This window comes from Haemorhous mexicanus, chromosome Z (genome assembly GCF_027477595.1).
Source record: "Haemorhous mexicanus isolate bHaeMex1 chromosome Z, bHaeMex1.pri, whole genome shotgun sequence".
NCBI lineage: Eukaryota > Metazoa > Chordata > Aves > Passeriformes > Fringillidae > Haemorhous > Haemorhous mexicanus.
In genome coordinates, this window is record NC_082381.1 from 81,549,281 (window position 1) to 81,569,655 (window position 20,375).

General features: G+C 43.2%; 2 protein-coding genes across 4 annotated transcripts in view; one reads left to right on the top strand and one right to left on the bottom strand.

Annotated features, from left to right (window-relative positions):
- Positions 1 to 14,683, bottom strand: part of DNAI1 (dynein axonemal intermediate chain 1) — a 136,377-nt gene extending 121,694 nt beyond the window's left edge. Inside the window, exons 1-5 of the mRNA XM_059837018.1 lie at positions 14,372 to 14,683; positions 3,473 to 3,529; positions 1,752 to 1,760; positions 1,557 to 1,637; positions 580 to 660 (exon numbers count right to left, since the gene is read on the bottom strand). Coding sequence (XP_059693001.1) covers positions 580 to 660; positions 1,557 to 1,637; positions 1,752 to 1,760; positions 3,473 to 3,529; positions 14,372 to 14,683 — 540 coding nt within the window. The remainder of the gene's footprint in view (positions 1 to 579; positions 661 to 1,556; positions 1,638 to 1,751; positions 1,761 to 3,472; positions 3,530 to 14,371) is intronic.
- A 689-nt stretch (positions 14,684 to 15,372) lies between these two features.
- Positions 15,373 to 20,375, top strand: part of FAM219A (family with sequence similarity 219 member A) — a 94,220-nt gene continuing 89,217 nt past the window's right edge. For 2 of the 3 annotated variants that reach the window (XM_059837040.1, XM_059837041.1), the window contains exon 1: positions 15,373 to 15,590. In XM_059837040.1, the coding sequence (XP_059693023.1) occupies positions 15,531 to 15,590 (60 nt within the window). In that variant the 5' untranslated portion in view covers positions 15,373 to 15,530. The remainder of the gene's footprint in view (positions 15,591 to 20,375) is intronic. The other variant, XM_059837042.1, reaches the window with a different exon arrangement.

The window sequence follows — 20,375 nt, forward strand, 5'->3', positions numbered from 1 at the left end:
CCTTTCTTTCAGGCCAGAGCCATCCACCCTCCCCATGTGACTGCCTGTGTTGCTGGCTGTATATGGTACTGGCAGAAGGCTGCTCCAGGGTAACACAGTGTGTGCCCTGCACATATAAATGTGAAGGTGTGACTCTTGGATATTTTGTGGCTGTCTGCTGCTCACTCCTACTCATCATGAATAACGCTTGTCAGTGATTTCACAAAAAAAATTTCTGAGCTCTCCTACAATTCAATCTTCAAGTGTGGATGCTGAGACATAATTCTTACAGACTGAAAAAACTTTGCTTTTTATCCTTTAACCACCAAAGAATGGGAAAAGTAACTACATGAGATTAGTTGCAATTATTACCTTCACTGACAGAACTTGTACCGTAATTGTGATATCCTACTTCTAAATAAATGAATCAATGCTTTTAGACTTTTACCCCCTACAAAAACCCTTTAAGAACCATTGGCAGTAAATATATAGTAAGATGTAGCCACATTAAAAGAAAATTTACCTGGTTATAAACCAAAGGAAAACACAAAACCAATTAATTGCAAAAAATTCCAGTTTTATATGTCATGTCACACTTACTTTAAAGTTGAATCTGACAATATCCCGGGGAACATGGGGATTATTAGCCGTCAAGGTACGTGTAATTTCCTGTTTTAATTCCTTTGGAATGGAAACAAAATAGTATTGTAAATAAAACTTCACTACTAATACAATGTACAGCAATAAAATCACCATGTTTATGCTCAATTCGCTGCAGATACCTCATATACAACTAATGCCACCAAGAACAGTGCTTGGGATCAACCTGGCTCAGAGTGGAATCCAGAACAGTCATCCTGCTTCCTACTACAGTATTTCAATGGGCTTTCTTGATTTTAATTCTTATCTAAGATATGGTAGCACTTGAAAAATGCTAACTGCTTTCTGAGGGTGAGACAGACAAATTGTGTCTTTAAAATTTACACTGTCCAAAAATAAACAATAAACCTAGTAGCAGTACTTTCAGGATTGACCACTGTGAACCAAAAAAAAATACTGCTAACTATTTTTAGTGCCTGAGTTGTAGGACATACATAAAGCTTCCCTGTCACTGTGGTAGTTTAAGGACAGGGAAAATGCTAGAGTTTAATAAAGCAGTGAGAAGAGAGAAACAACTGCAGCTGGAAGGGTGACCAATTGCAATGCTACTGAACCAAGAGAAGAAATAGCAATAAAATTGTAGGACACTTCTCTGTCTTGTGTATTGCACACAGGCACCTGAAAAGCTCAGGGCTGGCTCTGGGCTCTCCCTAACTCAGCAAAGCCCCAGCCCCATTTTTGCTTTTGGATTACCTCCAGGCTGTTACAGTGTTTTAAGCCCAGAACTGGGTTTCATAGCATATCCTCCCTGTTTTCTTGTTGAAGCCATTTCATATTGTACCGCAGACACTGTACTTAACACTCCAGCAAGTACTGGAGTTTCACTCTTGCAGAATTTCCTCCAAAACCAATGGGTAGGCTTCTACTTATGGAGTTTCATACACACCTCATGACAAGACAGGCATTGCTTTACTCACAGCTTCAGTCAGCTCCAGCTGATCTGGGGATCTGACTGCAGCTGGCCAGTCCTCTCCCGCTTCAGGAAATTCATCTTCATCCTAGAACAGGAATGACAAGCTCAGAAATGCAACAAGACTCTGACAGTTGTGCTCCTTGCCAAAGCAGCACTTCTTGAGGCACAGAGCAAAGAAATAAAAACAACATTCCCCCACCCATCTTTGCTTTGAGCAGAGCAGAAGAACACAAATGGCAGGCCAAAATCTGAAGATTTTCACACGGCTACACTTGCCAGCAGGAGTTCAGTGAGTTGGAGGAGCTGCACTCTGAAGATAAATCCTGCCCTAGCACAAAACTGAATTAACTCCAATAACAAAACTCAAGTGATTCCATTTCAATCTCAGTTTAAAAGTTGGCAATTCTGTTTCCCTTGCCACATAATACCCAAGGGTATTGTAGGACTTAAGGACTACTCAAGGGCACAAGCCAAGAACCTGCAATTACTCCTGACTTGTTATTCTATAGGCTACTCTTAGAATTTAGTTTGAAATACAAAGCTGCAGGGACGTGGCTCCTGGAGGAATGTTAACCAATTTCGTGCAAAGGCCAGCATGTCTCCATTCTCCAAACAACAGACTGCTGCTCTCCCTGGGCTAGCACTGGGCTCATGTCATGATATAAGGTCATTAAAAAGAAAATGAATCACCGCAGGAATGAATTTCAATTAATTGTCCTTACAGAAAAAACTATCAGAACACAAAACTGCTGATTAAAGTGCTTAACTGCTCCAGGCAAAATTTCTCCCTCAGTTCAAATTGTGTAATGAGTTGATTTAAAATAAATCAATAATTCTTGTAAATACAGTTTTCTCAGGCCTGCTAACTTTACAGCCATACAAAGCTGAGGATGAGTCCAAGGTGCAAGTACAGCTTAAGGCTGAAGCTATAGAGGCTGGACCCAGCAATGCTTTGCTACCTGCAGAGTACCACAAAGGTAAAAAGCACAATGCTGTGTCAAAATGTGCAGTGGCTGAAAGTAACAGACAATCTTGCATATTTCAAGAGACCAGGGAAAGTCACAGGCTATAGCCTTATTTCTCTCCCCAAGGGAGCTGAAATGAGGCAAGCTGTAAGGAAGGTCAGTCGCTCTGATGCACAAGAGACGATGACTGCAGAACAGTTGTTTGTGATTTAATGCTCCCCTCATGAACACCTGCTTGTGGGACATTTATCATACACAATTTGATGCCACTTAGTTCAGAGGCTGTTTTCCCAAGTGAATCAGATAAGAAGTATTGTGGTTTTAACATTTTTATACATGATTTTCATTTAAAAGTAAAAAAGTTTCCATTTTTAAATGGTGAAAAGAGGAACATTTAATGAGACTGTGATTTGTCCCAAGAAAGTGAAAAGCTGTTTATCAATATGTCTATTTAAAGGCATGTAGACTGTTCTTCCATCCCTGTCATGGATCCTCCCTCCTTCCCAGTTGAGCTAAATAAGAGGAAGGTAGACTAAATCAAGGTATTCAAATAATTTATTTGCCCAATAGTAAAAACATTATTGTGAGTTATTATCAGCTTGTACTTCTTTGTTAAGTGAATATGGGTTTTACTTTGAATTTTCTAAACTGAGCAGGCAGATTTCTCACAGTCTGAGTCAGCTAGTATTTTGGAACACACATCCCAAACATCTTAATTTAATCTTTTCACGTTGCATTTTACCCAAATTGTGCCTTTGTTCTAGGTGATACTTTTTGTCCTAACTTGCTGGTGTATTTCCCTTCTCAGTGGAAACCTACAGCAATCTCTCAGTGTTAAATCAGTTGATATTTTACCAACTCTATTAAAAAAACACCTCGTTGTTCAGACTAAATCTTGTTTGCATCTCATAGCTGAAAAAAGGAAAAAACATTTTTTAAGACTTGAGAATCTTACCTTTTTTTTACCTTTACCAGCTTTTCCTGCCTTTCCGCCTGAAGGTCCACCTTGGCCCTAAAGTGAGAACACATTCAATGTAAACTTTCAAAGCACCTTTTTTCTGGATTCAACAAAATCAGAATAAAAGTTTGATGCTTGCTCCAATGGTATGTTTTAAAAGCTGAGTATGCCAGCAGTCTGTGTATAAATTATTTGAAGGAAAACCAGTCACTTTTACAAGACAGGTATTTTTCAGCATGAAAAAATGCCAGGCTTTGTCCTAGTACAACACTACCAGTCTGTCCTGGTCTGCAATACACTCCAAATGTCATAGACACATTTTAGTGCCTTGGTCAAACACACTAAAAGGCTGCCCCTGTTTTAAGTGCTTGCATGGCACAGGGAGCCCAAAGACAGTAGATCCACACCCACAAAGCCATGAGCACTGAGAAAACATGGAAAACACTGATGAACAGCTGGGAAATGAACCACTGTCAACCCCCCTGCACACATGAAAGCACAGAAGAATTATTAGGACAGGCTTTAAGGAAAACAATTGAACAGTTGTTTATAGGGTGCCTTATAGAGGGAGACTACCCTACCCAGAGTCAAGGAATAACAGAAGGGCACCACTGACCAAGATTTGTGAAAATTTAACAGAAAGTAGGAGAGCAAATGAAGAGGATCCTTTTGAGGAGATGCTGAGGGACAGACAGGACCATGAACCCTGAAGGAAGAGAGAGAGCTGGTAAATTGAGCAAAGGAAACAACATTAGAAACCTTGGCAAGAACAGTTTCAGATAGGATCACAAATAACATTTGATGGTATGGATGAAAAAAGCAGTGGAGTTACTCAGAAAAAAAGTGTTTGACTTTGTGACAGAAAAGAAGGGAATACTAGACAAGAGGGAAGGAAAATGGAGGGGTGGGAGAGCAGGCTCCCAAGGGCTGATTGATTTTCTTCAGAAGAACATTAGAGTGTCCTTTTCAGCTCAGATCAAAGGTCCACCTACCCAAGTATCGCTCACTAACACTGTTCAAAGGAAAGTATCTATTCTATTCTCTCCAGGATGACCTCATAGCTTGCCACAGGGACTTGAACCAGAAATGCTATCCTTTTTATTCCATATCAGTGAATCTTTTTATCCACAAATTTATTCCATGGTTTTGGAATCCATGAACATTTTTAGCATGCACAACTTCTACAGCAAGGACTTCCACAGTACAACTACAAGGTAATGAAAAGAACCACTGCTTGCTTTTTAAGTCTGCCATTTGTTTCTCTCACCTGGTTTTCCTCATTCTTCTTCTGGAAAGCCCCACTTTATCACAACATCTATTCTTCCTCTTGTCTTCCACATATCTTAAGAACACTTTCAGGAACATAAGCCTCCACAGACATTCATACACTCCCCTCATGACTCCTTCTCATTATGAAAATTAAATATTCACTTCCACCACCTACTTTCTAGGTATTAAGCAATTAAGCAGTCAGAAAGACTTTGACCCAGAATCCCAAAGCATTGTTCATCAAGCCCCATTACTTGTTAAGTCTTGACAATAAGAACTCAGAAAAGAAATATTTTCAGAAGAGAACAAAGTTCAACAAAAATGTGAGACAGTGTCTCTGTGTTATTTCTCTTTGTACAAGCTAAGACACATAAAACTGCTGTTACTAATGAGGCATTAGGGATTAAAAGCCATGAAAAATGAGCAGAACAACACATTCCTATGCTTAGAAAATATGCCTCACTTCAAAACACAAATTTTTGTGATGCAGGTGGAGAAAATCAAAATGATAACATTTCCTTTATAGTCCCACCATGGGCTCATTGCAGAGCAGAGGCTAAGAGGTCCTGTGTCACAACCACTACTGAGATGACTGGATCATGCAGCTGGCCTGTCTCCCCTATGTGATTGCTTGTGAATGGGCAACAAAGAGTTCTCTCCAACAAGGACCTTGTTATGTGTGAATTGATGTGACTTAAACAGATTCTCAGAACAGAATTTTATTCAGATCCAAATCAAAATCAGATTCTTAATTTTAAACATGAAATGAAGTCTACTTACTATCATCCTTTGTAAGTGGGTCTGCAAAAGCATTTATCCATTAGCAAAGGCAATCTGAGGATAATTGGTTTTAGCAGTCACACAGATTTCAATTAACATAACCCAAAGAGCCACCTGTGAATAAATATCTGTAACAGTATTAAAATCTGAAAGTGAGACTAAAGAAAAGCTTACAGCTATGAGTTCACTGTAAAGAAGCAACACAAATCCTGACCTGCTTCCCTACCATAAAGAGTTTGTAGAGTTGAACACGAACAATTTTTCTAATCAACCAGGGACTGGTGGCTAGTTGGCTCTACTTCCCTTGTCTTTGTACAAAACTACCATGGTTTTACAACTGGAATTTAATGATTCAATACAGGCCTGGTATGATGGAGAGACCCTGAGGAGACTCAGGATATGGCACAGAGGAGGACAGGCAGGGGATGATAAGACATGGAGCACATACTTGGAATCACAGACCCCCCAGCTGTAAGCATCTAACCACTAGCCAGTTAGAGAATTGCAGATCTGCGGACAGGGGAACGTGAAGAAGAAACTATCAAAATGGACTTCTTAATCCTCCCCAAGGAAGGTCTCCAGCTGCTGACAACTTATCATAACATCTCCACCAACACCACCACCAAACAGCAAAATCAAATCATCAACTTTAGGAATCAGAGCACTGGAAGAAGGGTGAGCACAATACCAGAAAAGAGGTAGAAACTGGGAAGTTTTCATGCAACAACTTTAACTGCAGTATCACAATTAATGATTTTTTTTGCACGGAAGTATTTCTTATTTTCTTTAATGAATACATCTGGACAGACGATAATGTTTAGACTAAAATGTCAGTCACACTGACATGAAATTTTTAGTTTTATAAGTTGTGTATTCTCTTTGCCCATAAACAAGATTTTGAGTACAACAAAGTATACAGACTATTGCAAAACACAGAACCAGGCACTGAAAGTCTTAGCTTTGACCCTGTGCATGTTTTTAACCTTTACCAAAGGATGGCTGTTGTGTGTAACTGGGAGAGGGTGTTCAAGGAAGAGGTTTCATTGCATCTCTCAGTGAGATATACCAGCCTTCTCCATGCCTTATGCCTGCTTATCTACCAGGCTCTACTTGCTGACTGTGACAGCTTGCTTTGGGACTCCTTGGAACTAAGCCAAGTAGTTCCCTACAGCACGGAGCAAGCACATGACTGACAGGACATGAAATTATTATGTCTGGTATTTTGAACTGAAGAAATTCCAACCACTCCATCCAACCTGAACAGTTATGCTCTGGAGCTACTTTGTTATGACACAGATCCTTGGTGAAACGCTGCACTGTATGGACATAGCCAATGCCAAAGACATGATAAACCTGAAGTGGAAGGATGGGACCCAGCAGACAGAGATCAGGATCAGTGTGGGTCTGGGGCTTTCTCCCGTGTGCTCCACAAAGGTAGGACAGCCATACCTGGAGCAGTCTAAGAAGGAGTTGTTCCTTAGCTTATTCTGGGGTTGTTCAGCAAAACTCTTGTCTCCTGCTCAGATAAAACATCCCTCACAACGCAGAGGCCTACTTCAACAACAAAAGCTGAATGACTTTTTTGTTGGATATTCTGTATCCTTGCACGTGAAGGTAGAGACTCTAGCTCCACTTGACTCAGTACTCTATTGAAGTCAGTGTAAAAAGCAAAGACATACTTTGCTCTGCAAGCATCATTCCTGCTATTGCCACCTATGCTGCAGAAGGTTCATCCCAAAGTATCTCAAACTTTTGGAACCCAGCTAGAAGGTGGCACAAAGATGAAAAAATAAGATGAGGAAAGATGAGATCCTAGTATTTTGGCAATATTACCAATAAGTGAAGGTGATCAAAACTAGTAGATCTGTTTAAAACTATTACAAGAAGCAAGCTGGGGAGCAAACATAAGTCAGCCAAGAATACAAAACCTTTCACTGTTTCCTAATTCAGATAATAGAACAGACAATACTGCTGTGCTGCTTGATGAAAAGGGCAGTCCTGACATCCCTTTTTATTGGTGTAACTGTGCTTTGCTCTTTTGCTGGCTTTTTTGCAAGCTCCTGCTCTCTGTAAATCTTTCCAAAGCCAGAACACTTTCCTTTTTCATACCCTTTCTTAAAAGTTCTCTCTGCCACATTAGCTGTAAAGAGTCCTTAATATCACCTAGGTAGTTTGTGTTCTGTCACCATGGCTTCCCCATTTTTCTTTTTACTGTAACAATGCATTACCCATAAACTATGATTAAAAATGTAATCCTTTTGCTCTGACAGCTACCTAAATATATCACACAGTGTTCATACAATAGGGAAGAATTCACGACCACATCTGCAATACAAATAAAAAATAAATTATAACTCTGAATCAACATAATGATTGTATATTCAATATTCACTAGTAAGATGTTTACAATAACTTGCCTTCATATGCATGTTTAAAATTCAAGCACATTTTTATGTATCGCATTAGCTATAGGGAAAAAAAAGTTAACTATTATTAACATCTCAAAGAGAAGCATTCAGAACTTAGAAAATGTGAGAATTAAGGTTGCCGGGGAAACATTAATTTCATTCCATTGGGCACAGGCACAGCTTAATTCCATATACACACACTTTGTTTTTTGTAGGTTTCCTGCCTCACTTCAGTCCTCTCAGGTTATGTTGCTATAGATTATTGGTTTATATTGTTCAGCATCTAGAGTGGTGGGGGCTTTTTGTAATCCAAAACCTAAATTAGACCTCCAACAAAGAACTAATCAATCCAAATAGTTACATATTAACAAATTCTAGATAAACTAAAGATGCTGCTGCTACAGAAACAAAAAAAATCAATGTCTTCCTAAATTTTCCTGATAAAAGTGCTCCTATCCCTGCCTTTAATAATAATATTAATTAACGAGAAGAGGAGTGTGAATAATCATGAGGAATTTATATTAAGAGATAAAAAAAACAAACATGGTTGCTAGGGAACTAAGGAACAGGCAGGAGGCATTGAGTTTCTCACCTCCAGGTCACCATCGTGACTGACCACTCTGGGAGATGCTCAAGTGCTCCAGAGAAAAATGCCAGAGTCAGAATTAATGAATGCTTATCATATTTTACTCTGATGGCTATCTTACAATAAATAAATTATCAGACTGCCACATTCCCAACAGCAAAAAGATGTTAGAAGCCCACAACAATCACCATACTTAAATGAAGGCTGCAGAAGACCCAAGTTACTGTTTCTTTCTGGATCTTTCTTCAGTGTATATGATATCAGCACATAGGAATTCTTCCCTGGGCCAGATGTCTACTATGCTACAAGACAAATTGACTATAGACTACAGCAAATATACCATAATCCAACAGGATAATAAAAATGAAAAGAGGAAACAGACGACAAGTGATGTTTTAAATGCTATTTAATAATCTCTTCCCTTCTCACAGCTCTCTCTATCGCAGAAAGGCCACCAAGAGGTACAAATAGCTGCAAAATCAAGTCCTTCAGCAGGGAGTCTTTCTGCTGCTCAGCTATCCAACAAGAACTTCCAACTGTATTTTGAGTAGGATGTCTGGATAATATATATTTAATTTTTCTGTAGTCATAAAGTAGAAAAACAAAAATGAGAATAAACTACTGGTGACTTTCTAAAGACCATTGCTGTAAATGGGAAAGAAGTTTTAAAAGAAAGCCCTACCAGGCTGGCATTTCATAAGAGGTATCATATTTCTGCATCCTAAAAGAAAAAGATAGTGAGGGCAACCATCAAAGACCTGTAATGTTTAATAGAAGCTTTGCCCTCAGCTCCCTAGTAATGTTACCAGATTACCCTGCAATGAATAAAAAAAAAAAAAAAAAAAAAATCTCGCATTCAACCATACATTCAGGTCTTGTTCTTCTTGTTTACTTTATCTACATTTTTTTCACACTGCTCTCCCTTTTGCAGGTGACATGACATTCACTAATTGCTGATCTGAGACTCATTAACTGAATTTATACAAAACAGACAGGACTATCAGTACCTACTGCTATTTGGTATTCTTGACTGAATATCAAAAGCTCTGAAGGTTTTTCCAAGTCTGTGTCCTTCTGAACTGCTTTTCCTAGAGCCTTGCTTTTCAACTATTTTATCATTTGCTTCACAAATCCTCTGACTTGTCAGTGGCAATTCTGGTGGTAACTAAATCAGCCTGGTGACCTAGGAAGCAGAGATTTACTCTCAAGAGCCAGTGTTCATTTAAAACCAGGTTGAATCCTTAGTGAGCACAGAAATCCTCCTGGAAAAATGTGTCTATTCCTCCAGTTCAGTCCCAAGGCCAGCCCTGTCTATCCAAAGAGAAGATGCAATGATTGTTCCCACATGTGCTGTGCTGCCATCCAGGATAAGGGTTATCACTACAGCCTTTGCTCACTGGTACATCTTTCTCCCATCCTGCCAGATCAAACTGCCCCTTTCAAACTAGATCTAGCAATGGGTTACTGTATGGTGAGGAGTCAGACACCATTATTCAGTGACTCCTTGAGAAATGTAAAATTTGTCCTTATGCTTAAAGCATTAAGGGTGGACGAGTAGACCTGGACTCACAGATCCAGCCTAAAATACCAGAGAGCTCAGTAGAAGGGATGATGCATGTTGGTCACTCTGACAAGCTGAAGTGTCAGTTCATACTAAGGTAATTTTCCAAGAGCTAAAAATTGATTACATATTAATGAAACACTCATCAGGGCAAATGACAAACCCAGACCATATTTTTTTAATATCATTAAAGAGACATTCCTGTAGCCGTTCTGCTACCCATGCTAGCTGTCACCGTAATACAATCAGGCTACAAGGCTGAGCAATCACAGAATGCTCCTGTTTAGTTCATCTTCCTGAGCAGAGAAAGTAATTTCACATCCTCTACAGCACAGCACAGAGATTAACTAGAATTGTGGGGAAAATGTAATGTACTTGTAAGATAGTAATGCGCCTGTTGGATTCTAAAAGAAAGAGGTAGAGACCTTATGAGAGCTAAGCCCGGCACTTCTGTAAAACAATTTTGTAAGTTTCCTGCTAGCTTTTTATTCCTGTTTTGAATATTAGCAAACTCCATAGTAAACCACCAGTTGGCACAAGGAGCAAGAAATCCCAGCATGGAAACAAAGTCACTTGAAGCCTGCCCTGTAGCAGATATTTATTTGCACACACTAGGGATGCCAATTTAAGAGCTATTTGCCAAGACATTTTCTAATGTTTTCTGAGCGACACAAAATGGAATGTTTGCTCTATAGTCCATGGATATTTTAATGCATGTGTGAGAACAAGTAATCACCTTTAAAAGCCTTCTCAGGGGAAGAAAACAATAGAAAATAAGAAAATACAAAAAAAGTAAACTGTGTCTCATTGTTTTCTGTGTTTGGGGAAGAGGTCTATTTGCTTCTTTTATGACTTGATGAACGGCAAAGAAGCTTTTTCCATGTCAGTGGGTATGAAAGACCACAAGAGCAAAAAGAAATGCCTCTCTGTCCTAATTCAGACCCTTTCTTAACACAGCTTAAGTGATCTGTTCCTGCAGTGGGGTTAATCTAAATGCTAAGATTGAACAGTCTGGTTTTGTATTTTAAATGCTAAATGTATGCAAGATCTGCTAAGGAACCATAACAAGATCTTGCTTCTCCTTGAGGTGGGTGCAGCCACAGAGGTACACACTAGCACAGGGTGCTCAACACAGCTGACGCAAGACTTTCCTTGAGCTACATAGCAAAGACACAAAAATCTGAAACAAACACTTCCAACCCGTCAAACATTCAAAATAACAATCTCAAAATTGCTGGTCACTTTCTGTCATCACCCAGGACCACACACAGGACTGACACAAGACCAACAGGGTGCTGCTCCCTGCCCTAACACTTACAGTCAGGGCACACATCTCTGCTGTTAACACCCCACTTCTGAGCGTCCTGCTTGCCATGCTCAAGACCTCATTTTTCAGGAAAGCCAAGAATCTGATGCACTCATTCCCTTCAGTCTGATACAGGAAAGTTGGCTTATGCCTTTCCATAATTCCACATCCCTACAAGAAGTTGTTGAGCTCAATTGTGCATAACATACTTCAGAGATGAAAGGAATGGTGTTACTGAAGTACAGAACATACATAGGTGTTATTTCCAAAGTGACACCAGAAGCACAAAGATCCAGACATACAACACTATTTTAAGACTTTGAACATTGAAACACTAAAATTTCTTATTAATGTGCAAAAACATATGAAAGCCTATAGGCATTTATAAATAAGGCTTGGTCAAGTCAAGCAATTCATCCGGAACACCACAGACTTTAATTCTTATGATCAGCTCAACTTTGACATATTTTCACCCATCAGGTGGGTGGAGACTGAGCTGGAGGCAGAAATCATCTGGATAAAGGAAAAAAAAAGAGTGAAATAAAGCAAGAAACTGATGTTAGAGGAGAATGCAAATACAAGACAGGCACAGAAGAAGAGCAGACAACCCCCACATAAGGAGAAGAAGAAACAAAACAAGAATTTATCACTAAGCATGTGAAGAACATGGAGTCATGAAAGCAGAGGAGGAGCTGGAAGTGATTTATGGTAAAAGGGAACAGGTGTACAGGTAAGAATCCCAGCTTTGAGAACAATCTCAGGAAGAAAATTTTTAAAGTGAAAGCAGTCAGCAGTGAAAAACCTAAGAGGCACAGCAGAATAAAGCAATATATAAAAAACAGAGGAATAAAAAGAACAGAGACGGTGAAAAGAGCATAATACTACAAAGAATTCTTGTCAAGAATTAGAATCTAAACCTTGACCTACCAATTAGCTTTACAGTGGCCACTATGGCCAAATAGATATCAAACATCAGGCCCTGGCTGGGCAGTGAGTAGCGCAAAGGCATTCACTCCCTACACTCCCAAAGCCACTGAGATGTCATCTGTACTCAGAGTCACAGAAAATGAGGCAAAAGTCTCTGGACTCAGAGGCAAGTAGCCAACCACACAATTCCTCCACTGCAAGAATATTCTAGCAGATAAAACTCTGTGAAACACAAATCAGATTTAACAAGCTCAAGGCAAATATAGGAAATGTAATATAGGACAAGTTAAATTTATTGCCTTTCAGGTTATTGTGATGAAAGTTATGTGAAAAGCCAAACATCCTCAGAGTTTAAAAAGTTTATCATGTTTCAAGAGCTTTAAAATAAAAGGAATGCCTTTACAGCATATTAAGTTTTTCAAACAACATGTCAATCAAAGCCTCTCAATTTCAGAGTATTGAGATAATGGCTACTGAAAATGATTGAAAATATTTATGTGGAAATTCTGAAAAGAAAAGAAACAAATTCAGAGCAACCATTTCATCCCCAGTTTAGTTTGCATCATTATTAATGGGTATTTTACAATTTTAGCATAAACATCTTTATTATCTAGGACTGGATGTGGGTTTTGATTCTGAGTTTGTGCCCTTTGAAAGTGTTATAAAGCCCTTTGTATCTTGGTACTTATTAGTACTTATTAGGGGATTAGGAACCTCAGAGTGATCCTCTCACTCTTGCTTCCCTACCTGCCAACCCTTCTCCCACCAAGCCTAGCATCAAGTGTGTGGGGATTGATCTAAAAATATTAACAAAAGGGTTTTATCAGCCAGGCCACCATCCACTTTTAAATTAAACACTTTGATACTCCAGTAGCAGACAAGACCCAGGAATTACTCAAATTAATCTGGGTTTTTATCCTAAAAGAGGATGCATGCAGACATGTCTACACAGAGCCCAAAGGATTACAGTGAGGTCTCAGAGACAGGGACCCCGCAGCAGTCTAGGTTTAGGGCCAGGAAGGGTAGCAAATGACTCCTGTTCATTGCTTGAGCTGAGTGAAGACCAAATAGCAAAGCAAAAAGAAAGAGACAAAACTCACAGCTGGGTATAACTAAAAATATTTTGTAAGAAGGATTTTATCTTGTCTGCTCAGTGTCTCTGGGAGATCCATGGGCAGGCTGGAGACACTTTGAGAGCATTAGGACCTGACTTGGAAGGGGGCTGCATACTGGAAGAGTGATGAAATGGCCTGATAATGTCTGAGGGCTGAACAGCATGGTGACAGAGTGAGGGGTGCTGCAGTTTTGGGACAGGCTGGTTTAAGAGCTGTGTAATGCCACAGAACTCTCAGGGCATCACAGGGAGCTGAAGGAACAGCACGACACAGAACGATGCAGCCAGGACTCAACAAGGGCAAGGGGGGCTGTGCTGGCTCCACTGCCACACCCAGCCCCATGGGTTACAGCTCTATGGGGCAGCCTAAGCTACCACTTCAACCCCTCAGCTCCGCTTAGTAGCACTTGGGTGTAGTGGCAGGTGACAAGGTGACTATGAACAAACAGTGTGCCCGTGCTGCCAGTGATATCTTGTGGAGCATCAGGTGGCCAGCAGGCCAAGGGAGGTGATTCTGCCCCTCTACTCAGCCCTGGTGAGGGCACATCTGGAGTGCTCTGTCCCCTTCTGGGCTCCTCAGCACAAGGAAAACAAGGAGATACTGGAGAGGGTCCAGCAGAGGCCACAGGGATGATCTGGGGTCAGAAACATCTCTTTTACAAGGAGAGACTGCATGTCCTCATGCACTGCCAGCCCTGTTCAGACTGGAAAAGACTGAGAGGAGATTTCATTAATACATATAATTAGATCAACGGTGGTGACAAGGAGATGGTGCCAGACTCTTTTCAGTGGTACCAGTGACAGGACAAGGAGCAGTGTCCATAAACTAAAACACAAGAAGATCCACCTCAGCTTGAGGAAGAACTTCTTTATGCTGAGGGTGGCAAAGCACTGGAACAGCTGCCCAGGGAGGTCCTGGAGTCTCCTCTCTGGAGACATCCAAACCCCGCCGGGATGTTGTGCTGTGTCAACTGCTCCAGGTGGCGCTGCCTTGGCAGGGGGGTTGAACTGGGTGATCTCCGGGGGTCCCTTCCAGCCCTGATGATTCTGTGGCTCTGTGAACCCGGAGGGAAAGATCTGTGCTGCACGCAGTGACGTCACGGGGAGCAGTTTGGGGAACGTTGACGTCACCGCTGGTGTCCCACCAAGGACAGAGCTCAGAGGAGGAACCGAGGGCAACAGGGTCACACCGGGGCTGCACAGGGACCTTCCCGCTGCTGGGCTGCCGCCTCCCGCGAGGCACCGCTGTGACGCCATTCGGGTGTGACGTCACGGCGCATGCGATGACGTCACCACGGCGCTGCCACCACGGGAGAGCGGCAAGCCCTTACCTGCCGGCGCTTGTCGGCCGCCTTGGGGGGCATGGCCGACCCTCACTGCAGCGGACAGCCCTCGCCTCAATCCCGCGTCCGCCCGGCACGCCGGAAGTTGATGGTGGAAGCCATGGCAACGCGCCGGAAGCGGCGGATGGACCCGGCCATTCCCCCAACCCCCCCACTCTCCCCTCGAGGGAGGAAATGGTACATCCCAGCTGCCGCTGCGAACAGAGCGCCGCGGCCCTGAGAGTGACGACAGACCCCGCCCCTTGATGAATATTCAAATAAGGGCGGGACCACGGAAAACGGAGCATCTAGGCCTCGACCTGGTGACCGAGGCCCCTCCCGCTTTATGAATATTCAGTGAGCAGGGCAGGCCTTGAGGAACGGAGTGACCGGGCACAAAACTGGTTGTAGTGGTCGCGCCCTCGAATGACTATTCAAAAGAAGGCGGGGCAGCAGGGAGACCACCGTTCGATCACCAATGACAGCGCTCCCGCCCCTCATGAATATTCAAATATGCCGGAGCAGCGGAACCCAGCATCCGGGCCCCGAGAGGGGGGAAGTGCCCCCGCCCCTCATGAATATTCAGAAGGGGCGGGGCGGCGGCCGGACCCGGAAGCGGCGCGGCTGAGTCACGGCGGCGGCGGCGATGAGGCAGCCGCAGCTGCGGGCGGTGTCGTTGTCATTGTCGCTGTAGCTATCCCCTCTCGGTGCCTGAGGAGCCGCCCGCGCCCGCCCGCCCTGCTCCCCGTGCCCCGCCCGCCGCGCTCGGCGCCGCCGCCAAGATGATGGAGGAGATAGACCGGTTCCAGGTGCCCGCCGTGCGCGCCGAGATGCAGCCGCTGGTGAGGGGCGGGCGGGCGGGGCCGCGCTGTGCCCGGGTTGAAATGACCCCGGTGCCGAGGGGGTCGCGCACACGCCCCCGGGTGTCGGCGTTGCGGGCGCGGCGGTGCCGCCGTTATATAACGGGGTGTCCTGGGCGCTGCCGCCATCCTTGGCGGGCCCGGGGCCGCTGCTGTGTCATCCCGGGCCATCTTCTTATCCTGCCCCCCCGCCCCGTCCTCTTCTCCTCCTCCTCGTCCTCCTCCTCCTCCCCCGGTGTGTCCCCGAGCGCCGTCGGTAGCAGAAGCGGGCGGGGGCAGGCGGGCGGCTCCACTCCTGCCGCGATGGAAACGCCGCTCCTCCAGGAGCATCCTGGGGTGTTCTCCCAGGAACGGGCACAGGAATGGCCCGGGGGCGACGGGGAAGCGGCGGAGGGACTGGGCAGCCCGGTTGTAGACGCTGAGGACGGTTGGGCTTTTAATTGACTTTTACAAGGTAGGAGAGGTCTGTGGAGAAATCGGGCGGTGCTTGTGCCCAGCCCGGGCTCGGAGCTGCGCGGAGCGATGCTCCCCGGGGATGGGAGAGATGCACGGGGTGGGTCTGAAGTTACACGCGCTGTGAAGCCGCAGGACCTTCTCCGAGGATGGTTTTATAGCCTGCTCTCGACACTAAGCTGCAGTGAGGAGATGCTCATCTTGTGTAAGGTCCAGGTCTTCTGCAAAGAAACAGCTGCTTCTCTGGTCCAATCCAGTTGTTTCGGTATATAATGGTGGATTGAGCAGCAGTGATAGAAAGCTTAGGAAACAGTTTCCTTCAACATGGAAGAATTAGAAAGAAACATCACCGTCAAATTATCTTTGCTCACATTAAATGATTTGTGTAAGGAAAGCAATCTGTGAGGGTTTGATGCCATGCCATGGCATGTGTTTTTCATATCAGGATGTTTTTTCACGTCGTAGACACAATTATACTCAGTTAATGAGCTCTGAAGAGCCTGACATAATGGTTACACTACTACATGAGACCCTGGGGAATCTTTCAGAGAAGGAAGTCTCCAGGCTCACAGGACTTTACAGATGTATAAGTGAGCAGGTAGAGTGGTCCTGGGCTTTTGATAGCTTTTGAAGTGAGTTATGCAGGAAGGCCAGCTGCTGGCAGCCGGGGGAGATGCTAGACCATCATCAAGTAGTGCAAGACTTCTTACGAGCTTGTAGCTGCATTGCTCCAATGCCACAGGCTTATTTGTGTATGTGTTGTGCCCCCATCTGCCTGCCACAGAGCTCTTGAATGTGTTTGCTTATTTCTGTTTTCTACCTGAAAAAGGTTCTCTTGTGTGTTCCCCTCCCCTTACTCCCGTCTTCCTCAGTCTCTTCCTGGAGGTGTGCTATTAGTAACGTGGAGCTTGTTGAAGTACAGTTCATCTTGGTATTAAAGTGAAAGCTGGGTAACGAGCTCGCTTGCTCAAGGTGTTGATTCCTTTTGGAGTAAGCAATTCCTACCTTGGCATCTGATTGTGTGAGACAGGTATATGAATTGTTTGGGAAGGTGGAAGGAACTTCAATGAAATACTTGCACAGTTCCTTTTAGGCAGCAGGTGAGGATAGGGTGTTGCTAGGTTTGTGCTAGCACTGAAGCACTTTTGGGATTTCTAATATATCAAACCATATGTTATTTAGAGTTGATATAAGCACTACCTCGGTTCCTTGTTGCAGTTAGTGTTTGTAAGAAGTTGAGGGCACCATAAGTGTCTTGTGAACAGAAGAGCTCTTCAAGGTCTACAGACTCAAATTATCTCTCAGTAGCAAGAAAAACATTTCTCTTATTGTGGGAGTGTTGATAAATTCTGAAAATATGCTTAGCTTGGGTTGCGTTCTGGGTTTAGTTGCTTTTTATTTGTTTTGGCTCTTTTGGTTGTTTCTTTGGCTTCAAACATTTGTGAGGCAAAAAAACTGTCCATACAAGCTGATAAGGGCTTGTTGCATTCCCTAGTTATTGTCAGTGTTTTTATATAGGAGACTCAACAAATGTGACAAGAATGGCCATCTTTACTTGTTTTATTGAAGGCATAGTAGTCAAAGTAGCAAGTTTGAAAAAGCTGTTGCCAGACAAAACTATCTAAGTGTTTTCTAGAAAGTCCCTGATAATAGTGGAAGAGTGGAATTTGCAGATACATGCATGTTTGCATGGACATGAACCAGGCAGAATCCAGACAGCTTCTCTGGTCCAACCCAGTTGTTTTGGGATATGATGGTGGATTGGGCAGCAGTGATAGTAAGCTTAGGAAACAGTTTCCTTCAACATTAGAATTAGAAAATTGTCACAAAGAGCTTTAACACTTGCATTAAAAAGATACTCTGTGCTTCAGGGCTTCAGTTCTTTTCTAACTGCTGGAGCTCATAGTGAAACCTTGGGGGTCTTGAGTGTTCAGGGGTCTACACACACAATTGTTGTGACTGGGTGTATAGGATTTTTCCACAGGCATGGAAATGTTGACAATGGTTTCAGAAGTGAGATGGAGCAAGTCTGGCACAGCATTTCTGGTGATTTCCTCTGCTTTGTAGTTCCTGGTCTGTACTTTGCAGATAGGAACTGGATACTTGCAAGAATCCTTGCCAGTCTGCGATTTCTCATATTAATTTGTTTGGGTGATGCAGTTCTGGCCAATGCTACTGCTTTGTGCCATTACACTTAGAAGTGTCTGTCACTCTCCCTCCCATTCTGTACTTTTAAGGTTGCGGTTTAAACCCAGTTAACAAATAAATCACTCACAGCCACTTGCTCACTTTCCTCCCACATCAGGATGGGGGGGAGAATCAGACAAGTAAAAGTGAGAAAACTTGTGGGTTGAGATGAAGACAGTTTAATAAGTAAAGCTAAAACCATACACACAAGCAAAGCAAAACAAGGAATCTGTCCACCATTTCCTTTGCACAGGCAGGTGTTCAGCCATGCCCAGAGAAGAAGGCAGGGCTCCATTACACCTGATAAATACTTGGGAGGACAAATGCTATCACTCCCAACATCCCCCCTTGTCTTTCTTCTTCCTAGCTTTATATGCTGAGCTTATAAAGGGTAAGGCTGTCTAATATCCCTGTGGTCATTTGGGGTCAGCTGTCCTGTCTGTGTGCCTCCCCAACCTCTTGTGCACCCTCAGACTCCTGGCTGGTGGGGTTAGAAACAGAAAAGGCCTTGATTCTGAAAGTGCTGCCCAGCAATAAGCAAAACATCCCTGTGTTATCAATACTGTTTTCAGCACAAACCCAAAACACAGCCCCACAGTAGCTATTGAGAAGAAAATGAACTTTATCCATGTCAAAATCAGCAGAAAAGTACAGAATAACCTTATAATCTCAGGACTTACTGTCTGCTTCCCAGTTTAAAAGCTTTCCGTTCCAATGGTCTCAGGGAGAGATGCATCTGTCGCTCTTTTCCACATCCAGAAAGCTGAAGTAAAAGTTTGTTTTTCACGTGCTACCTAAAAGTCACTGTGACTTGCCACTGAATTGATATATAATAATAAATGTTTCTAAACATTATTCCCTGCTAAAACCAAACAAAGAAGGTCCCTTGCATGATTTATAGAGTATACACTAGATGAAATATTTTTTCATCCTGTTCCAACAGGAACAGGGTGTCCCAGGAAAGCACTGTTTCCTCAGAGTGCTGGCCAGTGTGTGACAGGTCCTGAAATGAGGTTTGTGAAGCTAGGATTTGCTCAAAGTCCTGAATTTTGTGTTGTTGACCAGCATGCATGCTTTTGAATGTCTGTTCACCTGCATGGTTAAAGTGGCACCTTAGCTTTTGATGTCTTTATCTCCTGAACTCCAGGATAACTGCTGCTGATCTGCCTGGAAACCATCTGACAGGCCTCCTGGTCTGCCCACCTTGAAAATTAAAAGACTGGCTTCTCTTTGGCATGCAGCAGCTATACCTTTGTTAGAATGCAGTCTGAAACCCTTCTGAACCCTTCCACCCTCCAGACCTGTCACTGCCACTTGCACTATCTATTGATCAGCTGTCTGTCAGGGGTGATAGTGCACTAATGTCTGGTGTCTGCTGACAACACATCCTGACAGTAACCAGTGCTTTATTTACAGAGCAGGGACAGAGAACCTGACATCGCTTTTTGCAAAACTAAGTTCTTTAAAACTCAAATGTGTCTGGTTGGGGAACATTGTCTCTTTGACAGCCTAGCCCCACCAAGGTCTGTCTTGGCTTCCCATTGCAAGGCTAAGGGCAGCACCCAAGTAGTACAGGCTGGACAAAGCCTACAAGGATCTCTGGTTTCTGCAAGTTTCTCTCTCCTGATAACAAGTCAGATAGGGATTATGTTGCAGAGCTGAGAGGCATTTGGCCTGCAGGTTGCCTGTTGGCCAGGTCTGTCATGTGTGCCCTCCAACACTTCACACTGGATGCAGTGAGGTGAAATTAATGAGGGTAGTCATTTTCCTCCTCTTTCCAGCTTGTTTGGATAAGCATTGTGAAGTCAGGCAAGCTGGCTTGACTCTGTGTGACCTCTACAAATGTGTTTTGAGAACTGCTGGGTAACTGATGTGCATCCAAAGGAGAGGTTCAGCACAAGACTTAATGAGACAGAGTTGCTATGTGCAGATGGACAAGATGGTATACAGTACCTGGTAACCTGATTTAACCTGGTTAAACATCATCCAGTTGTCAGATGGGATGAGGCCCACTGTTTCAAATCTTGAAGAGACACGTTACACTGCATATTTTGATGTGGTACAATTCTGTACATTTTCATCCTCAAAAAGAAGACAGTCTGGTAACTAACACTTGGTCACATTCAT